General features: G+C 39.6%; 1 protein-coding gene across 3 annotated transcripts in view; it reads right to left on the reverse strand.

The window, feature by feature from the left end:
• The window catches only part of usp32 (ubiquitin specific peptidase 32), a 257,320-nt gene extending 238,724 nt beyond the window's left edge, over positions 1-18,596 (reverse strand). For all 3 annotated transcript variants that reach the window (XM_068010358.1, XM_068010356.1, XM_068010355.1), the window contains exons 1-2: positions 18,383-18,596; positions 3,681-3,808 (exon numbers count right to left, since the gene is read on the reverse strand). In XM_068010358.1, the coding sequence (XP_067866459.1) occupies positions 3,681-3,808; positions 18,383-18,440 (186 nt within the window). In that variant the 5' untranslated portion in view covers positions 18,441-18,596. The remainder of the gene's footprint in view (positions 1-3,680; positions 3,809-18,382) is intronic.
• Positions 18,597-20,370: the final 1,774 nt, after the last annotated feature.

The following is a 20,370-nucleotide window of genomic DNA, read 5'->3' on the forward strand; positions in this document are numbered from 1 at the left end:
ATGTGATACAGCAGTTAGAGCAGTGTTAGTTTAAAGTCAGCATGTGTATTACAGAGCTCTCTTGTAAATCTGTTACTTTGCAATAAAGAACCCTTCATTCAACTTAACATTCAGTTTAAGACCATTTGGTTCCTTATTGCTGAGAAATCAGTAATACAATACAACTAACATTGGCTAGTAAGAGTGCGTGTATGTATATATTGTCAGATTGAGAAGTAAACAATCACGTATATCTGAGTTCTCCAATGACTCAACTGGTTCAGACAGTAAGTAGCTGTGTGATACAAACCAGGAAGCCTAGGTTTTAATACCTTGTTTATGGCGAATTAACAGATCTCAGCTGGGACCAAATTAGGGGACAAGGGTCAGGGTCAACCTCACTTGACAGCATATCCTTGTTGCCCCTCTTTGCATAATACCCAACTGCACTGCATTTTAGACTTACACATGAAAGGTCATTTGACTAATGTACAGTTGGATTACTAGTTCCTGTGGAAGTGTAACCTAACAAGGAATCAACGCTTCCAGGAAAGGGAAGAAAAAGGAAATTATGTCTTTTTCCCCAGTGGCTATTCTGCATGGATAGACGGAGGACTCAGCTGCCACGGCATAAAGTAGCCATCACCAGTGCAGTTGCTTCCAGAACACATGAGCACCACCTCAGTTTTTTTACTGGTCATAAAACAGCAGAACCACATTATATAGTCATGCTAGGCCTGCACCTGCCAAGAATGAGGCATATCAATTTTGTCATGAATATTGATTTTTAACTTTTGTTGGAGCGAGGAAATGACTTGTTAAACAGATCAGCCGTGGCTGGAAAAGGACATTTACATACCAACAGACATTGAAGATGAGGAAGTGCATTCCAGGGTCTGCTAAGGAGGATACAATCCACAAGGGCCAGGACTAGTTAGACCAGTTGGTCACATGACTACCTGGCTGTTCCAGGGTTTTCTTCTCTCCTGCCTGGCTCTCCATCTCTTTCTCACAAGCCTCTGAATCCACTGAAGACACATGAACCCCAAGAGAGAAAGGTCTCCTACAGTGAGCAAGGTTTAAAGAAGAATACTGGGCCCCAATGAAAATCAAGATCTAACCACAATCAAGGACTCTACTGTGATCTCGATGAACCTCAACAACGACTCTTCAGATATTGCCTCAAACTTTTTCACTTTATTTTTCTTCTGCTCTTTTCAGTCTATATTTGCATGTGTGTATCGCATATGCATGCTAGCGTGTGTGCGTCATGTACCCGTGATGTTAACCAAATTAGAGTTTAAGTTCAAGTTTAATAAATATCAACTTTTCTTCTTTAAACCCAAGAAAGCCTGTTTGTGCTGGTTTCTTTGCCTTATAATTGGAAAGCAATGAACAAGGATTCAAAGGGGGAGCTAAAAACACGATGTTAAAATAAAACCCTGTTACAGTAAGACCAGGTGAAGGCTGGGAGGGACCCCTAGACACCTTTCTCAGCTGGTCTTAATATAATAAATGCTTTCCTCTTGCAAGAAATTTAAAGAGAGCACTATGGTTCAAAATTGCATTGATTCCAAAGTTTTACTCAGCAACAATTGACAGATCATGACAAATACAGTTTATTTGCAGGCTAATTTTATTTTCTCACAAATATAGCATACTTTGAAAAACAAATGTTAATAAGTACCTTTTTACTCAATAACTCAATGCCTATTAAAGCATTTTACTATTTTCCAGACAGCCCTACTTATAGTACAAAGTGGAAGTCCAATATCCACAACGCCTAGCCTAATATCTACATAAATCAGGGACCAAAACTTTCAAGATCTTTCACTGAAAAGTATTAAATCAGAAGTCAAACAGTGGCAAACTGTATTTTGTTGGAAAAGCAGAACATGTCCTTTATAGAGAACTACAGCAAACCTTAGAAAACAAGCAGCCATTAATGATTAAATATTTCAACCCTTTAAAACATATTTGCCCTTCATTTCTGTGCTATGTGCAATCTCAGAGAAAAGATTTCCACTGTTCACTATAGCAATATCAGAAACTTTTGTATTGACAAATGGTTTATCAGTTTGCCTTGAATAGCAAATAGCAGAAATCTTCCCTTCATGTTTCATTTCAAAACTAAAAAATAAAACAAAACTACCTAGTTGATCGCTGCATTCTAATGTTACTGACCATAAAGGAGGTGAACGTCAGGAGTAAGACTCTGATCTATCATGTGTTCCAACACTCAGCTGAAGCCTCAATTACTACTTGCAAAATAGTTGCATCGACTAGCTTGTGGAAAAGGATCTGAACTTAAACTCAAGATGCAGTCTCATCAACCACTGCCATATGTCCCCACAGAGTGCCTTCACTTGCCAGAAAATCCAAATAAACTTGTGTGTTCAGGTATCAAGCAGAAAACCTATTTTATTTTATTTTAACTGACTCCTCACAAGCCATGCATTCAACCTTTACTTTAGCTGTAGCTAAACAGTTATTCAACTTTAAATGCAAAAGAAATTTGTTAACCAGAAAGAGAATAAGTGAACAGTAGATGTGATGCACTAGATTTTACAGTGGTTTTTAAACTTTACTGTCTGTTTGAGTACACAGAATATTACAAATGTGTGTGTCTGCTGCCCTAAATTGTAATGCATACAGCATTTTTTCACTTTTCATTACCCCATGGAAGGTCTGTGGTCTGACCATCCCTCAAAGCTTCAGGCTGATTTTTCAATTTGAACCATACAAAATCCTGGAACTCCCTTCCTAACAGCACTGTAGGTATACCTACCCCACATGGACTGAAGCGATTCAAGAAGGCAGTTCACCACCACCTTCTCAAGGGCAATTAGGGGTGGGCAATAAATGCTGGATAAATAAGAAAAAAAAATTCAGGCTGAGAAATAATTTCTTTGAAACAAAAGGACCACGGCCAAGCACATTTAAATTGCATCTCAACTATTTTGCTTTTGTTTAAATTTAAATAGATGTTTGGCTCTAAATGAGCAGCTAATCTATTGCATGATCAACTCAATTCAATAAAAAAAAATGTTGTCTTTGAATTGAACTGGTTACCCTCCTCTACCCCAGAGACCTAGTCCGGGTAAAACAAAGTTTTCAAGTACTGTATCAAAATAAACTTGGGCATGTCTTTGTTAGTTCAGCTGTTTTTAATCCCATATGTACTATTACAGAATTTAAAAGAGCTTAACCATGTTACATTAAGACAAAATGCTTCAGTTTTGTCAAACTAATTCTCATTAAAATATCAGAGGATTTTTATTTTGTATATACAATGGTATGTTAATTCATATTTGGGGCTGCTTTCCTTTAACATGTCAAACCATAAAGATGAGCCCAAAGAAATTGCCAAGATGAACCCATTGATACCAGTTATGTGGTACAGGAACATAATTACTAGGATACCAGTGAATTTGAATAAACTCTGGCATAACACAACAACTGGCACAGTTATCTATACTAACTGCTGGAATGTATAGAAAAAGAGCTTAAAACTCAGCATTCATATCGTTACTAACTTACTTTCAGCTTTATTCAATTAACCGCCTTCCTACATTAAAATAATCATTTTGTGTTAAATGTCCATAGTAACTTCCACATGCTTGCACAGTTGCTAGCAAAGCATGGTTCTTAATTTATTACACGATTTAATTCACACTGCGCAAATACATTTAAATACTCACCTCTGCAACTTTAGGTGGAACCCCATCTCCAAGTACTTCCCTGACAAAGGCTTGTTGATTCATATAATAAGAAAGCCCACTGGATCTCTTGAAGGCATCTTTCAATCTTTTCAATTCTATATCTGTAACTATATTAAAAGAAATAACAGTTAGCATATACGCTGTGCAAAACTACAATATTGGAGTTAACATTTAGAGGTTTCGAACCAATATTCCATGTTTATATTTTGTGTGGGGAGCTAATGGTATTTTGCACAAAATTAAGAGCTAAAATTCAGAGCTAGCCTCATTAGTTAAAATTCCAGCTACCAAGCAAAATAGAAAACAAAATGGTGGACTGAAAAATACAAAGTATAGCACACAATGTAGCCTGCATTAAAACGGAGTGCAAACTTGCTTTGTGACGCATCGATTCAACCTATCTTCAAGGTCCCACCTCCTAAAACCTGTTAGAAACCTGTATCTGCGCTGGGGCAAATAAACTACAATGAGATACACTGAAGGGATATATTAAAAGAATTACAATTGCAAAATGATAGTTTTGCTAACTGTTCCCATAGGCTGACTGCACATGAATTTAGTGCAATTTTGTTGATGATCAAAGAAATTCACGACAATCTGGATTACCAGCAAATTCTAGCAAGTATCATAGTGAATTCAAGATTTCAACTACAAGAAATTCAATAGCGAAGCAAAACCTCAAACCAGCATTAAATCCAAAGAAAGCCACTTTTGATCAACCAAGTGGTAACTCAGAAATCAAAACAGGGAACAGTAAAAACATTTGAACTGTATACCTTTCCTTAATATTTCTTACGGATAAAAGTATACATACTTACTACAGTTCTGCTTAAACTTGATAAACATTTGTGAATTGAGTCACTTTTTTTTTTGTAAATTCAGCAGACCCAATTCATTGTACTTACCATTTCCACATTTAGTGTGCCATTGAAACTGTCAGTATGGCATTTGCAAAAGGCAGAACCGTGTTCAGCCTAATAACAGATGCAAGAACAAAGGCAGCTTTGAAAATGCAAAGAAATGTTTTGTTAGTAAGATAGTTGAGCTTTAAAAATAGGTCATATTAATTGCCTTAGAAATACAAGGATTATAGCCAACCAGCTACTTTCACGGGGAGGGCATCTATAAAATGGGAAAGCATTCAAACGCTGTAACACACGGCTAGTGTAAGCCTTCTGTGACCAATAGTCACCACAGGATGCACTTGTGCACGACTCATCCAACACTGCTTGGCATTTCATATTTAAACTGAATTATAATTGTAATAATTTAGATTTACTCAGCCCTCTTTTGTCATTGTGATGTTCCCCTGAAATGGAGGCGCACTTGACGAAATCAAGGTTATGTTCTGAGATGGAACAAGCCATCGAGAATACAAGTTCATAGTGGAAGTTTGCTGGTTGAGTCCCTGTCTGCTGGCCGCTATTAAAGCCTTTCAGTCGCACACAGATAACCTTTGAGTACCATTGCTTCGAATCAATTTCAATGGAAATCTTTCACAACTAGCGGACATTGCAGTGTATACTTCACATTTACCTCATGCTCACCTCCCAATTTTGTTTTTAATTTATTTTGATATTAGTTCAGAACAACCTCTCACTATTTCCTCTCAGCACTTAAAGTATTCAGCAGCGTGTTCCTTCCAAATCATGCAATAGAAACATTCACATTCCAAAATAGCTAGTGTATTGAACTGTATGCCCAGGAGGTGGAAAATCCTTGGAAAGGTCTCTACAGTTTAATATTCAGATTTCATCCCAATCATACATAACTGCAAAATGCCAATGCAACATATCCACCTCTCGCGAAACCTCCAATGACGAGCAAGCTCTGCAGGATGCACAATGCAAGACCTGTCTATGCGAAATTCAATTTGCTTGCAGAATTCCTGGAGTTTCACTGACTGGTCTTGGCCAGTCCTTGGTCCCCTCCAATTTCTCAACTGCATGCTGCCCCTTGGTCACATCATCCGAAAGCACAGCGTTTAGTTTTCACACGTCTACTGACAGCAGTCAGCTCTACCTCACCACCACATCTCTCAATTCTTCCACTGTTGCTAAATTATCAGACTGCTTATCTGACATCCAATACTGGATGAGCAGAAATTTCCTCCAAATAAATATTAGGAAGACTGAAGCCATTGTTTTTTGGTCCCTACTCCAAACTCCATTACCAAGCTACCTACTCCAGCCCTCTCCCTGGCATCAATCTGAGATTAAGCCAGTACGTTCGCAACCTTGGTGTCACATTTGAATCCAAGAGGAGCTTCTGACCTCATATTTGTGCCATCACTAAGACCACCTATTTCCACCTCCATAACATTAACCAACTTCACACCCGTCTCAGCTCATCTGCTGCTGCAACCCTCAGTCATACTTTTGTTACCTCTAGATGTGACTATTCGAACGCATTCCTAGCTGGTCTCCCACATTCTACTCTCCATAAACGTGACACCATCCAAAACTCTGCTTTCCGTGTCTTAGCGCACCAAGTCCCATTTGCCAGCACCCCTGCACTCGTTGGCCGACGTTGGTTCCTGGTCAAGCAATGTCTTGATTTTAAAATTCTCATCCTTGTTTTCAAATCCCTCCATGGCCTCGCCCCTCTCTATCTCTAATCTCCTCCAGCCCCTCCAAGATATGCATTCCTCTAATTCTGGCCTCTTGTCCATCCCTGATTTTAAATCGCTCCACCATTGGTTGCTTTGTCTTCAGTTGCCTCGGCCCCAAGCTCTGGAATACCCGCCCTACACCTCTCTGCCTCACCTTCCTCCTTTAAGACACTCCTTAAAACCTTCATCTGACCTAATATCTCCTTTTGTAGCTCAGTGTCATACTTTGTAGAGCTGAGTGCCATCAGTAGGCGTGTGAAAACTAATGCGGTGCTTTCAGATGGTGTGACCGAGGGGCAGCATGTAGTTGAGAAATAGGAGGGGACCAAGGACTGGCCAAGACCAGTGAGTGAAACTCGAGGAATTTTGCAAGCAAATTGAATTTATAATGCTCTTGTGAAATGCCTTAGGACATTTATTACATTAAAGGCACTATATAAATATAAGTTGTTATGACAGGATTAATCTTAGTGGCGTTTATTCTAAAGTAAAATGCAGTATGATGGAGACCAGCAGGATTTAATTTATCCTATTAAGAGTTAGGATTTTAAACAGATTCCTGGCTATTAAAAAAGATCAAAACTTTGCACAAAAAAAAAATTGCACTACGTGAGGTTTCACAGAAACACAAATTCAAAAAAACATTCATTCCAGCATGCCAAAATTTGGACTACACTTGTAGTTGCCACTGTCAGTAACATAAGGTGTATACTCAATCCTCATTTTTCAGTTAAAGATATCAGAGTTCATGATATAAAGACTACCACTATTTTAACTCTACTATATGCAATACTGAAATATATTTCTCCTGTATTCTCTTGTTTCTCTACAAGACAATTCATCTATGCAAGATGAACAAGTGAAAATCTCATACTATGCCTACTTCAATTGTGGAAATACACATGGCAATACATCTGAAGATGATATACTTCTTAAAAGAGAGAGGATTTTGAGATGCACAGGAACGTTCATCATGAAGGAGAGCAATCTGGAGCATAGCTGAAATTATTTGATAATCAAGAATCCCCAAATCTTGGTCTTGCATGCAAAGTACAGCAAGACCCTTGGAACAAATTAATCTTGGGTTATGAGGCTGACTTACACAAGACAGGAAGAGTGGACATTAGCGATCCATTACCATGATTAGTTAAGAACTTCATTATGATTTCATTGTATGACTATCAGGATAGTAGAGGGCAAACGAGATGGACCGTGGTCATTTTACATACAGCAATTCCTATGTTCCTATTCGACAGTGTAACAAAACTTTTTTTTTTAAAAATAGGACAAGTAATGCCCATTTTGCCTTTCTTGCCTGCACTGAATTTAGGCCATTTTTGGAGAATAATTTTGCATGAACCCCATGATCCTGCTTTCTTCGGATACCCTTATATTCTTCCAGTTGTTCAGTATCTGTTTGGAAACCGATGCTAAATTGACCCAAACCGGGCAAACCACCCCACATTCTGATTGATGGTTGCTTGCAGAGGTTTTTTCTAATCTACTCCTTTATAGATCTAATGCTTATCTTGATCATTCTCACATGCCTACGTTTAAAAAAAAAATCTATATTTACCTTGTCTATTACAGTTATCATTTCGAACACCTTTGACAATTCCATTTTCAATGAAGGGATGTCCAATGCAAGGCTTTGTCCAGCAAATAATTTGGTGGTAATTGAAGTGCGGATAAAACATCTCTAGTGTATACAAAAGTATAGTGAAGTAGAGGGCTGCTCAGGTCAGGAAAAAGGAACCCGACCCGAACGACAGCGGACCCGAGCCCAACCCGGCCCGAGTCCCTCCGATTTAGCCCCGGGCCCACCCCCACCAGACTATCCGATTACTTACCTTCCGACTGGGAAGCTCCACGAAGCTGCAGCGTGTGCGTGATGACGTTATAGTGATGTCACTCGCTCACTATGCAGACTCAGTTTCTTCCCGGACTCCCTGCTCAGGTTAAGTTTTTTTAATTTCAATACTTATCGTGTATATCCGGCCCAACCCGGACTCGGCCCGACCCTGAAAGCTGGACCCCGAAGATGGGCATGACTCGACCCAAACCCGACATGCGTCGTCAGGTCCGGGTCGGGTGGCAGGCCTCTACAGCAAAGTGCTCATGATGAAAGGTTTTTACTTATTGTAGTAGCAATAAGACTGGGAATCCTGTGGCGAGTAAGTCACCTCCCGACTCCCCAAAGCCTGTCTACCATCTACAAGGCATAAGTCAGGAGTGTGATGGAATACTCTTCACTTGCCGGGATGAGTGCAGCTGCAACAAAACTCAAGAAGCTTGACACCATCCAGGACAAAGTAACTTGCTTGATTGGCACACCATTCACAAACATTCACTCCCTCTACCACTGACGTACAGTGGCAGCAGTGTGTACCATCTACGAGATGCACTGTAGCAACTCACTAAGGCTCCTTAGATAGTACCTTCCAAACCCACAACCTCTACCACCTAGAAGGACAAGAGCAGCAAATACATGGGAATGCCACCACCTGCAAGTTCCCCTCCAAGTCACACATCATCCCAACTGGGAACTATAATCACCATTCCTTCACTGTCTCTGGGTCAAAATCCTGGAACTCCCTTCCTGATAGCACATGGACTGCAGTGGTTCACCGCCACCTTCAAGGGCAATTAGGGATGGGCAATAAATGCTGGCCTAGCTAGCAATGTCAAATCCCATGAACAAATAAAAAAAATAAAAGACTGCACTGAATACACAATAATGGTAAGTAGCTACAATTAGTACCCCATTTCTATTACAGAGGAAACTTGTCCACTCCTACCCAATGTGGCCTAGATGCAACTCTAGTCCACAATGCATGATTTGACCTAGGAAGTCAGACAATTGGGATAGACAATGTTATGTGACTTTGCCAGCATCATTTATATCCTGAGAAGTATGAACATGAATCAGTGCTTTCAGCAGAAGGGGAGCGAATTGCAGAAAATTATGTGACCAGCCTCATAAAGAACAGTATTGCTATTATCTATGTCAAAAATGTTAGTGATGCAAGATTCAAGGCTATTTTTAGGTTTGGAAACCCATTCCTCTACAGTCTAACTGAACTACAAACTAAGTGTAATTTTTTTTCTTTTAAAAAAGCTATCTGAAAAAGGTTACCAAGTCTCAATCTTAAGGGGAAGTAAAAGAAATAGAAGAAAATATGTAAAACTGTAATCTGACCAGCTACTAGCAAAAAACACCAAAAAAGCTGAGCACAAGTGAATGTTATACAGCACATCCAAGCTCATCTCTGCAAAACTCTAGCACTACCATTTTGGCATCCAACTGCACTGAAAAATCCTAAGACTGCAGACCAAAGGGTTAATCCAAGAAGTGCAATTTAAGAAACATTTTAAAGAAGGAGTGAGGAAGATAGGTAGAAGGGTTTAGGGAGATAATTTTAGAGCTTAGGGCCTAGACAGCTGAAGGCACAGCTGCAAATGGTGAGATGAAGAAAATCAGGGATGTACAGAGTCCAGAATTGAAGGAATGCAGAGGTTTTTTAAAAAAGAGGGCTGGAGGAGTTCACAGTGATTGGGAGAATGAGATCTTGGAGCGATTTGAATATGAGGATGAGAATTTTAAATCTGAGGCACTGCCAGACTGGGGTCCAATGTAGATAAGCACAGGAGTGATGGGTGAACAGAGCTTGGTGCAAGTTAGGACACAGGCAGCAGTTTTGGATGAGCAGTCAGGAGAGCAATGAAATAATTAAGTCTGGAAGTAACAAAAACATGAATAAGCATTTCAACAACAGATGGGCTGAACAGTCAAGGCTGCAAACTGCCTGGTTTGCTTGTGTGTGGGGCCAGGAAAGGGGATGAAATCAGTGGATAGGAAATGGAATTTGTAGCAGGGGTCAAAGACAATAGCTACTGTTTTCCCAATATTTAATTTGAGGAAATTTATGCTCAGCAACATCCATTTTACACTTTACCTACTGTAATTACAATATCAGGACCAGCAGTCCTTTATGCATACTGGTCCTGTGACCACAAATTGAGAAGTTTGTTTTCTCTTTCCCTTCTTGTAAACTTTCTGAACTATGCAGCTGTGCGCAATACCAAAATTCAGCCATCAAAAATTATAGTGTTGAGATACAGAATCTAAAAGCACATAAGGAGGCCATTCAGCTCATCGCGCCTGTGCCAGCTTGGAGAGCACATTTTAATTTGTCCCACTCCCTTGCTCTTTCCCCACAGTCCTGCAATTTTCTTCCCTTAAGTAATTATCCAACTCCTTTTTTAAAGTTACTACTGAATCTGCTTTCACTATCTTTTCAGGCAGTTCATTCACTCACTGCATAAAAATGTTCTCCTCATTCTCACCTTTGACTTTTACAAGTTACTTTAAATCTCTGTTACATACTCTTCTGCCAGTGGAAACAGTTTCATCTTATCCACTCTATCAAAATCCTTCATGATTTCAAATCTCAGAAGATGTGTGACGTAGCAATAAGGAAGACAGATAGATCTTTAGAAGTCAAGACTAAAGTGATAAGACTGCAAAACATGATACAGCATAACCACAAGGGAGGAGCTGGCAGTCATAGGAATGTTGTTACTCTACGTGGACTCATTTCAAAGCATTCAGTTTATGTTTGCCTTTGCTTGGAGCAGCTGAAAGGAGGAAACTAAGGGTATACATTGAGAGCAGATACAAATTGGGTCATGAAATACATTTCAATACTTTATGCAAAATGTTTTTCAATTGCTTTCACACTACTACACTAAAGTGGAAAATTAATTCAAAATACTCCACACCTCAGTTATTGTAAAAGATTAGCTCTGGCTGTCAAAAGTTTCACAACTGCCTTTACACAAAATGAATATAAACACTTTCCGTTACGTAACAGTACAATTCACCAACATAATTGCACATTCAGTACTGCATTGACAAATCTTTTACAGCAGCTACTTTGAATCATCTTCCTGCCAGATGAAATGAAACTAGATTTGTAATGCACAACTGAGTGTGAAAGATAATTAAAAGGGATAGAAATAGTCTAACTGATCAATATATTGCAATACATTTTACTATAGGCATAATATTCTGATGTAACATGCCTGATTACAACATTAGCTACAGAAAAGACCTAATTTGTGAAACAGTTAATTTACACTGTGCATTACAATGTCACAAAATTATTGTTAAACTGTGAAGTGCCTGCTGCAACTTAGAAATCAAATGCGAAATTACTGAATTTAAAATACTGCTCAGTTAAAAAATTAATCTAAGAAAAATTAACAATTTCCTTTCAAAGCTGTGACATAATAGCCTGTCACCTGTCATCAGAATAATTTCTGCAAGTTGCATGTCTTGTTGAAAATTTAACTCTTTCAGACAGTGAGAATTTTTATGCAACGACTTCAATGTCAAAATCTTCTGAACTTTATCATCTATTGGAAACAAAGATCATTAACTACAATGTCTGCCAAAGATAAATAAGGTTATTGCAGAAAATAAAAGCTCATGGTGTAGGGGGTAACATATTGGCATGGATAGAAGATTGGTTAGCTAACAGGAAACAGAGAGAAACAGGCATAAATGGGTCATTTTCTGATTGGCAAGATGTAACAAGTGGTGTGCCACAGGCATCTGTGCTGGGCCACAACTTTTTACAATTTATATAAATAACTTAGATGAAGGGATCGAAGGTATGGTTTCTAATTTTGCTGATGACACAAAGATAGGTCGGAAAGTAGGCTGTGAAGAGGACATAAGGAGGCTACAAAGGGATATGGTTAGGTTACGTGAGCGGGCAAAAATCTGGCAAATGGAGTATAATGTGGGAAAATGTGAAGTTGTCCATTTTGGCAGGAAGAATAAAAAGGCATATTACCTAATTGGAGAGAGATTGCAGAGCTCTGACATGCAGAGGGATCTGGGTCTCCTAGTGTATGAATTGCAAAAGGGTAGTATGCAGGTACAGCACATAATTAGGAAAGCTAATAGAATGTTATCGTTTATCACGAGGGGAATTGAATACAAAAGTAGGAAGGTTATGCTTCAGCTATACAGGGCATTGGTGAGACCACACATGGGATATTGTGTACAGTATTGGTCTCTTTATTTAAGGAAAGATGTAAATGCGTTGGAATCAGTGCAAAGAAGGGTTACTAGACTAGGAGTTCCGAAGAAGGGTCACTGACCCGAAACGTTAACTCTGCTTCTCTTTTCACAGATGCTGCCAGACCTGCTGAGTGGTTCCAGCATTTCTTGTTTTTATTTACTAGACTAATACCTGGAATGGGCGGGCTTTATTATGAGGAAAGATCGAACAGGCTAGGCATGTATCCGCTGGAATTTAGAAGAGTAAGAGGCGACTTGATTGAAACATATAAGATCCTGAGGGGTCTTGCAGGGTGGATGTGAAAATGATGTTTCCCCTTGTGGGAGAATCTAGAACCAGGTGTCACTGTTTAAAAATAAGGGGTCGCCCATTTAAGACAGAGATGATGAGAAATTTTTTCTCTGAGGGTCGTGAGTCTTTGGAACTCTCTTCCTCAAAAGGCAGTGGAAGCGCAGTATTTGAATATGTTTAAGGCAGAGGTAGATAGATTCTTCATAAGCAAGGGGGTGAAAGGTTATCGGGGATAGTGGTAAATGTAGGTTCAGCTATGAACTTATTGAATGGTGGAGCAAGCTCGAGGGGCCAAATGGCCTACTCCTGCTCCTAATTCATATGTAGTTCCGGGCAAGATGTGAAGGCATTGGAGAGAGTGCAGAAACTATTCAAAAGAATGGTTACAGGGATGAGGAACTTCATTTACAAAGATCGATTGGAGAAGTGGAACTGTTTTCCTTGAACAGAAGGCTGAGAGGAGATTTGATAGAGGTATTCAAGATCATGAGGGATCTGGACAGAGTAGAGGGGGAAAATCTGTTCCCACTCGTAAAAGAATCAAGAATGAGAGGGCACAGATTTAAGGTAATTGGCAAAAGAAGCAGTGACAACATGAGGAAAACCTTTTTCATGCAGCGAGTGGTTAAGATCTGGAATGCACTGCCAGAGAGTGTGGTGGGGGCATGTTCAATCGAGGCATTCAAAAAGGAATTAGATAGTTAACTGAAAAGGAACAATGCACAGGGTTAAGGGGAGAAGGCAGGGGACTGGCAGTAAGTGAATTGCTCACTCAGAAAGCTGGTGTAGACATGATGCGCTGAATGGCCTCTTTCTGTACTGTAACACTTCTGTGATTTTGTGAAGCAGAGGTTAGAATTATACTGGGGCAGTAACAGATCTTTACAGTTTGAAAACAAATGTTGGTTTGTTAACATAATCCATTGACCTGTTAGTTTTGTTACAAGTCCACTGGTTCTTTTCTATCTCTTCCCCCACCAGCCCCCTCCCCCTTCCAGTGCACATTACTCTTCAAATTAGAGTCACTCACAATAATGGCACAGGTATAACTTCCTCAGATTCCTTGCTTGCTCCTCCTCCATTTATCTGAACTGCAAAGCCCGAGCAAGCTTTTAAACTTTTATATGGAAAGCATTTAAAGACTAAAACTAAATAATAGGTTAGTTTCTCCACTAAGGTACATCACACAACATTGTGCACTGGTTCAGCTTTATCTACAAAATCTTTTGAATACTGTACTTAAGGAAATTTTCCTCCAGAAAATGTTCAGAATTCAGCCGAAGTTGGTGAAGGCATCTGAAATATCAAATACTATTAGACATTTTTAAAAGGACAGTAGGTATAGATATCTAGGGGTACAGTGGTGCCGTGCTTGCATTGCTGAACTAGTAATCTAGAGTCCTGGACTAATAATCCAGAGAATGATAGTCAAATCCCAGTATGGTAGTTGTGAGAATTTAAATTCAGTTTTTTTTTTAAATCTAGAAAGAAATAGCTGACAGTTTTATTAAAGTGACCATGAAGTTATTGAACTGTGATAAACACTCACTGGTTATTGAATGTCCTTTACAAATAGTCATTTGGTAGTACAGAACTTGAGTATTGCTGAAAACAGACATTTTGTCGAAGCTTTTCATCTTGCACTCATCAGGACAATTGGCAAGAATACCAATGTAAGGGCAAGCAACAAATTTATACTGTATGAGAAAAGAATGCTGATTGGTTGGCAAGTGGACTCTGCTTGGTAGAGGTATTGCAAGACAAAAAGCTTCGACAAAATGTCTCTGTTTTCAGCAGTACTTAACATCCTTTACGGAAAGATATGTGCCATCTTTAACTGATTTGGTCCATATCTGACTCAGACGCACAGCAACATAGTTGACTCTTTCTTAACTGTCCACTGAACTGGCCTAGCAAGCCAGCTGTCCAACTACCACTTTCTCAATGGAATTTGGAATTAACACATTCCAAGAATGAACACATGAACTCAAATGAAATAAAATTCCCCATACAGCAAATTGTTTTTGGACATGTCAATATTTGTCAACAAACATGTCAAAATGAGAAATCTGAATATTTTAAATGTTATAATTACTTTCAATATCTGGAGCATTTACAACTTGCTCAGTGTAAGCTAAAAGAATGATCACATAGAACAGGACTACTGAATTAACATGCATTTCAAATAGGGAATTTTTCTAGGGTGGTTATTTTGAACTTTATGTTTGATTCTGGTGCAAGTCAATAGTCGATAAATAATGCTTAGTTTCTAAATTGATCCTAATATTCGGATGACTCAGTGGGTAAACAGAACATACAGCATGATACTCAACTATATAGACTTTAAGGTGGTCCAAGCTCAACTTCTGGAAATTAGTCAATAGCAGGAATTCTACAACTAACCGCAGCACCAGGACAAGGTAGGGGAATCAGGGTGAAGATGGTGGATGGGTGTGGATAAAGAAAATGTGTTTCTGTGCCTAGTTGATATCAGGATTTTCCTTGCTGCAAAAATACACATGTACAGATTTTAGCTAATGGCAGAATAAATCTCAGTGATACCAACACTCAGTATTTAAGCTCAGGCATGATGTCAGTATTCAAGATGCAATTCTTTCTTTGGCCTCCTTGTCTCGAGACACAATGGGTAAGCGCCTGGAGGTCGTCAGTGGTTTGTGAAGCAGCGCCTGGAGTGGCTATAAAGGCCAATTCTAGAGTGACAGGCTCTTCCACAGGTGCTGCAGATAAAATTGGTTGTCGGGGCTGTTACACAGTTGGATCTCCCCTTGCGCTTGTCTTTTTTCCTGCCAACAGCTAAGTCTCTTCAACTCGCCACTCTTTAGCCCCGCCTTTATGGCTGTCCGCCAGCTCTGGCGATTACTGGCAACTGACTCCCACGACTTGTGATCAATGTCACAGGACTTCATGTCGCGTTTGCAGACGTCTTTAAAGCGGAGACATGAACGGCCGGTGGGTCTGATACCAACGACGAGCTCGCTGTATAAATGTGTCCTTGGGGATCCTGCCATCTTCCATGCGGCACACGTGGCCATACTCTAGCATGAATTAGTATCTCAATGGGGAATGGGGAGGGGAAACAAGAGGTGGAGAAGTAGGGAAGGATGCATCATCAAGCCTACTTTAACATTCTGTAGTTGTGGATTTTTCTTATAATCTAAGCTGACACTTCAGTGCTGCACTGCCAGAGGTGCCATCGTTCAGATGAGACGATACACTGACGACCCATCTACCCTTTCAGGTGACGTACAAGTTCCCATTGCATATTCAAAGAGGTCTCCCAGTGTCCTGACTAACATTTAATCCCTTAACCAATATCAAACATTATCTGGTCATTTATCTCAGCTATTCATCGGACCTTGACGTGCATAAATTGGCTGCCACATTAGTCTACATTACAGCAGTTACTACACATCAAAAGTATTTGTTTGGCTGTAAAGTAATTTGGGATGTTTCAAGATTATGAAAAGGGTTATTTAAATGCAAGTTCTTTCTTCACTATTCCCCTTCAGCTATACTGTATTAGCAAGGCCGTATCAAACTAATCAGAAAGTTGTGGGACCAAATGCCACGCCAGAACATGAGCACGCAATCGAGGCTGATACTCGAGTGCAGCTCCAAAGAAAGCTGCAGTATTGTTTAATGTCGCATCTGTAGGATTACACCAAATCATCGCACTGCAACGCAACTCAAATAAATGAAAAACAGATTTGAAAAGATGTGAAGAGTGGGATTTCAGTTTCTAATCTAAAGTGATGGTCCAGCACCTTTTGTGCTTTGATTTTTCTGAAGCATTTTTACCTGATAAATATGCTGGACAAGTCCCTGCATTGGAAAAACAGTAAAGAGCAAAGAGCCCAATACATCTGAACTATAGCAATTGATTGTGTGAAGCACTTTTTAAAAAATAGATACATTTGAGGTGATCCTTTCAATGATTTACCTTCTCAACACAACATATTTTTCACAGGCAAGATCTGTACTTTTGAATGTGTGTTACTTGTATCTGCAGAATAAAATTGGAGAAAGAGTCCCCACTTCCCTCTAAAGCAACAGAATCAGTTCATAAAAAATTCTGGAGAAACTAGTATTGTGGCTTCGATGGTAGCCAACCAAAGGAAGCCAATTTAAAAACGTCAGTAAACAAATTGTTAGTATGAAACATCCAGGATGATCATACAAGGAAAAATAGAGAACTGATGACTGGACATTATAAAGCTACAACACACATTTGAAGGCTTGAATGTTAAACTTCAAAGCAAGCCATTCAGAATATCATCTAAATTTAAGTATGTTGCAGCTTTCATACACGTATAAAGAGTAATTTTGTATCCTTTGAAAACACTTTCATCGTTTCATCGTTATAATTGCTGATTTATAATCATCACTGTCAGAGTTTTATTATGCAGTTTTGCAACAGGGGGCAAGATTTAAAAAATTACGTTAACTCCAGAGCTGGACCAACATCCCATCCTAAAGAAATTGTATAATTTATTCCAAAACACGCGCGAAGTTATAAGCCCTTCTGCACGTGAAGTTTATGAGGCCGGAAAACAACTAACGATGAATAATAACTGCTTTTTAAATGTTTAATCACGCAGCATTCGTTAAGTTTTCAATTAAAGGTTGCTTCGTCTTACTTGTTGTAAAAATTACTTGATAATCCCACCTTTGATTAGAAGTAGCATTCTTTTTTCCCCCAATGAATGGGAAATAGGTACAATTTCCAATACATTAAGGAGTTGCGGGAGCAGCTAAGCACATCAGAGCAGAATCCATCGAAAAGTGACAGTTTGCTGCAGAACTCGCTGGTGTCCACAAGTCTGCGTCACTCTGGGCTCTGGTGGCCGCTATATGGTACGCTAAAATCTCGTCGTAAACACATTAAGAGGTTATATCCTGGCTGCTTCAACCGTGCTATGATTATCACTTAGACCTGAGAGACAGGCAGGAGCAACTGGTCGATTAGGAGTTTTTTTTTCATTAAAGGGCATTTTTTTTTTACTGCTTGTTAATGTGGAGTTCATTCCTCAGCCATCATGTTTCAATCACAAACCCACTCGGACAGATACAACATTGCACTGGGAATTATTCTCATGGCAGCCAAGTGGTGAGAAATGGCTCTTGTTACGAAAACACCCTAAAACCCAGAGATTTAGCAAATTCGGTCAATACAGTGACCTCGCTATTCCTCGATTACAGTGAGCCAAAAACTAGACTTCTACCCATTTCAGCAACCTGCGATTTCCAGCAAGCCAGGGATCGAAAACTCCTGATCAACACAGACCCGCCCTTCAACACCAGGTCTACATGTATAGATATTCTTTAAAATATATACAAGTTTAAGAAAAAATACACGGGAGACAACATGGGCGAAAAGCGCTCAAACCCAGTTCCTCCTTTGTAGTAGATCCAGACATATTTTAAAGCTGGTTTTAAAAAAACAACAGCAAATCAGTGTCGTGTATAAAAAGTCCACCCCCTTCGAAGGGACGGAGTTTCCCTGCCTTCATGGACGCGGGCAGCATCCCTGTCATTCCTGTCATGGTGGCTTAAGGCCACCTCAAATTCGCTGCGCCGTTCAGGGGCATAACCAGGATTTAACCACCAGCTTTCAAAAAAATATAATTTTTTAAAAAATAAACAAAAATAATCTCTTCAAACCTCACCTCGTTTCACCGCTTCATCGTAAGACAGAAAACCTATCCTTGACTCCTTGGCACCCATGTTAGCTTCATTTCACTGTTATTGTTGATGCTGCCGGTCTTTCCCCCCTCCGTCACTTTATTTTCCTCCTTCAGTCTCTACTTTTCTCCCTCAGTCGAAGCCCAGCCTCGGGTTTGTCCACAACCTCCATGCTGAGTCACATGACCAGCGCGCGACATCACGTGGCGCCGACAACAACGGCAGCGCCGCCGAGCCTAGAGGCGCATGCGCACTTCAGCCTTTCCGCCGCTTCCGCTCCCCCTCCCGACTGATGTGTGGCCATGTTGTAAGTGGTGACATTTTTTTTTAGATGTCTTTTTTTCTTCCCAAGTTGGTCAGTTACTATTAGAAGCACAACTTCGGTCATTTTACCTGTCATAATTTTATCTTAATTAATTTGCTATAAGGTGGCAGGTGAAAGAACCAGAGGTGACATGGTGGATTTTTTTTACACACAGCCCCAAGTTGTGTGATCTGGGAACGCACTGCTTGAAAGAGTGGAGGAAGCAGATTCAATAGTAACTTTCAAAAGGGAATTGGATAAAGACTTGAAGAGGCTATAGGGAAAGAGCAGAGGCGTGGAACTAATTAGATAGATCTTTCAAACTACCAGCACAGGCGCAAAAGGCCGAATATCGTCCTGTGGTGTATTATTCTGATATTACAGCTCTAACAAGCTGAACAGGGATTCTTTATAATTTGTAATGAACAGCTTAACAGATTTATACTGAACAAGAAAATCTTTCAACAAATTGATGTAATGAATTGTACATGGTATCAAGTAATAGGGTGATCACCTTAGTGCACAGACCAGAAATAACCAATAATTTTACAAAAGTACAATTTGCAATGTACACTATGTATTTTCAGTAGATAAAGGTTCATAGAGGGCACGAATTTCACTTTACAATGTAGGAGTGTGACATCTCTGGGTTTTGAACTGAAGAATCTGTTTCAGAGGAGCTATTTCAAATTACTAAAATGCAAACTAGACACCATAAAGTCTGATTCTTAAAAGGCCAGTTATTGGATTTCTGTTTTCATGATGTGATGACCTTACCATATGAATTAGGAGCAGGAGTAAGCCATTCGGCCCCTCAAGCTTGCTCAGCCATTTGATAAGAGTGTGACTGATCTGATTGTGGTCTCAACTTTACTTTCCTGTCAACCCCCCATATCCTTTGACTCCCTTGTCAATTAAGAATCTACCTAACCCAGCCTTAAAACTATTCAATGACCCTGCTTCCACTGTTCTTTGGGGAAGAGAATTCCACCGACTAACTACCCTCAGAGAAAAAATTTCTCCTCATTTCCATCTTAAATGAGAGACCCCTTAGTCTCTCCCACAAGGGAAAATATCTTGTCAGCATCCACCATATTAAGTCCCCTCAGGATCTTATATGTTTCAATAAGATCACCTCTCATTATTCTAAACTTTAATGGATACAGGCCCAACCTTTCCTCATAAGATAACTCCTTCATCCCAGGAATTGGTCAAGTGAACCTTCTCTGAACTGGTAATGTAATTACATCCTTTCTTAAGGAGACCAAACTGTACATAGTACTCCAGATGTGCTCTCACCAACACCCTGTAAAACTAGCAAAACCTCCCTACTTTTATACTCGATTCCCCTTGCAATAAACAACAACATTCCATTTGCTTTCTTTATCACTTGCTGTACCTTCATACTAACTTTTTGTGATTCATGTACCAGGACACCCAGATTACTCTGTACTGCAGAGTTGTGCAATCTCTTTCCATTTAAATAATATACTGCCTTTCTGTTCTTCCCCTGCCTAAGTGGACAAGTTCACATTTTCCCACATTATATTCCATCTGCCAAATTTGTGCCCACTCACTTATATCCCTTTACAGACTCCTTATGTCCTCTTCACAACTTACTCTCCTACCTATCTTTGTGTCATCAGCAAATTTAGCACCATACGTTCT

The sequence above is a fragment of the Heterodontus francisci genome, chromosome 30 (assembly GCF_036365525.1).
Source record: "Heterodontus francisci isolate sHetFra1 chromosome 30, sHetFra1.hap1, whole genome shotgun sequence".
NCBI lineage: Eukaryota > Metazoa > Chordata > Chondrichthyes > Heterodontiformes > Heterodontidae > Heterodontus > Heterodontus francisci.